At 61.7% G+C, this 2,296-nt stretch overlaps 1 protein-coding gene across 1 annotated transcript in view; it reads left to right on the top strand.

The window, feature by feature from the left end:
* Nucleotides 1-2,296, top strand: part of GAL3ST1 (galactose-3-O-sulfotransferase 1) — a 6,954-nt gene that overhangs the window by 2,416 nt on the left and 2,242 nt on the right. Inside the window, exons 2-3 of the mRNA XM_008642987.2 lie at nt 974-1,107; nt 2,206-2,292. Of these exons, the coding sequence (XP_008641209.2) occupies nt 974-1,107; nt 2,206-2,292 (221 nt within the window). The remainder of the gene's footprint in view (nt 1-973; nt 1,108-2,205; nt 2,293-2,296) is intronic.

Raw genomic sequence — 2,296 nt, 5'->3', positions numbered from 1 at the left:
TGCGGTCACGGGTGCCGTGTCCCCGTGTCCCCGTGTCCCCGTGTCCCCGTGTCCTGCCGCAGGGGACGGCCCTGCTGCAATGCGGTGTCACAGTGAGGGTGACCCCCTTGTCCCGGGAGAAGGGAGGGGACAGGGATGGGGGGCACGAGGGGAGCGCTGGGGAGGGGGCAGCGGGCACAGGGGCTCTGTGTGTGCGTCTGTGTGTCTGTCCGTGTGCACACGTGTGTGTGTGTATGAGCACGGCTGAGGTGTGTGCGCACATTTTGTGTGTGTGAGTGAACGTGCATCGATGTATGTGTCCCTGTGCACACACGAGCACGCGTGGGGACGGGGGTGTCTGTGTGTGCCCCTGTGTGTGCCCCCAGTGTGCGTGTGTGTTGTGTTTGGGGGTGCCATCCTGCCCCGCACCCCTTTGTCCCCAGCTCCGTGTCCCCAGCCCCCACCCTGGGCCAGCCCGAGCTGCCACAGCCGGAGGGGCCCCCCGAGCCCCCATTGCTGCAGGCAGGGCCGCAGAGGCCGCACTGGGTGGGTATTGCAGCACCCAAACCATCCCGAGCGGCTGCAGCTCCTGCTCCAGCCTGCAGATTTTCCTGGGAAAATGCATCCCAGCGCCCTCAGGGAGCTCCCTCCGGTGCTGGTGGTGTCCCAGTGGAGGATGCCCACTGTGCCCCTGGGCTGTCCATGGCCCAGCTCCCCCTTCCCCCAGTCCCAGCCCTGCAGCGTCTCCCGCCGAGCTTGGGAGTCACCCTGGGAGTTTTTCTAGGGCAGGCAAAGGTTGGCTGGGCGGGCAGAGCCGCTGGGCCTGGGCCATAGATATGCTGTGCCCACGGCTGGGACATGCCAGGCGCCAGTGAGGTGCTTTCCTGGGAATTGCCATGCCCATGAGATGTCCACGTGCTTCATTCGAGCCACACACCCACCCCGTGCCCGTGTCCCCGTCCCCGGCCCCAATGTCTCTCCTCTCTGGCTGCAGGTGACCAGGATGCTGTGGCATGGGAAGCCCTGGAGGTCCATGTGCAAGGGGCTGGTCCTGGGGACCCTCCTGACCAGTTTCATGTTGCTGCTCTACTCCTACGCTGTCCCCCCGCTGCAAGTCAGCGTCACTGAGTGAGTCTGGGGTCCCTGCGTGTCCCCCCTGCAGCTCAGCCTCCCTGTTCCACACCAGGAACCCCCAACTGGACGTGGGGGACATGGAGAAGGCCCTGGGGCTTTCCAGGCCCTGGTGGCTTCACACCAGGATGTCCCCTTCTTGCTAGGGGAGAAGTGGCCCCCAACTCCCCAGGGGGCTGGGGACACACCCTGGGGCACTCACTGCTCCTGGGTGGAAAGAGGAGGGAAGAGGGAAGGGAGAAGAGAAGGGATGAGGGGAGAGGAATGGGCAGAGAGGAAAGAAGAGGAGAGGACTCGAGTCTCAGGTTCTTTCACTGCTGGAGCTCTGCATAGCTCAGCTCCCAGCCATGCCTTGTAAACAAGGTCCATGTGCAGGTGCCTCATAAACCTGGTGCTGACCTGTGCCGTTGGATAGGATCCTTATCAAAGATCAGTTTGGCGACTTTGTTATGGGTGTCCAAAGTCACCCAAATCTGTGGGCTCTGCTCACTGCCCCAGGCAGCTTAGATAACACACATTGTGTCCTCATGTGCTCATTGCAGGGCTCATGTGCACGGCCCGTGAACTCATCTGTGGGGCCAGGCTCTGGGATTATTTCTCCCTCTGCTGAGGGCTGGATCCTTCAAGGTGTTGAGAGGTCCCAGACCACGGATCCCATGAGGGGTTTGTGACTCCTATAAGGGGTTGAGAGCTCCCTGGCCCCCACCATGAATCCTATAAGGGGTTGAGAGCTCCCAGGCCTCCTCCATGGATCCTACAAAGGGTTGAGAGCTCTCAGACCCCATAAAAATGTTATCAGCTCCTCTCCATGGAGTTGTGGCCATGGAGAGCTCCCCTTAATGCACTTTTTGGCATCACCTTCACCAGGATCACCATGGCCATGCCCATGGAGACCCCCTGCTCTATTTCCATTTCCCACACCTGTTCCCATTTCCAGCACCCATTCCCAGGTCCAGCAGCTGTCCCCAGGTCCAACACCCATTCCCAGGTCCAGCACCCATCCCTAGATCCAGCTCTTCCACCACAGAATATCCCAAAGCCTTCAAAGTGCCAGGGCCACTCTCACCGTGGTGTTCCGCCTCTTCTCCCACCCAGGATCCCCATCCCCTTCTCCTGCTCCTCCCACCTGTCCCCCGTCCAGGCTCCATCCCCGTCCAACAGCACGGGCAGCACCTCAGGGTGGAGC

This window comes from Corvus brachyrhynchos, unplaced genomic scaffold (assembly GCF_000691975.1).
Source record: "Corvus brachyrhynchos isolate BGI_N302 unplaced genomic scaffold, ASM69197v1 scaffold19, whole genome shotgun sequence".
NCBI lineage: Eukaryota > Metazoa > Chordata > Aves > Passeriformes > Corvidae > Corvus > Corvus brachyrhynchos.
The sequence above is the reverse complement of the archived record's forward strand: the minus strand, read 5'-3'. Positions and strand labels throughout refer to the sequence as shown.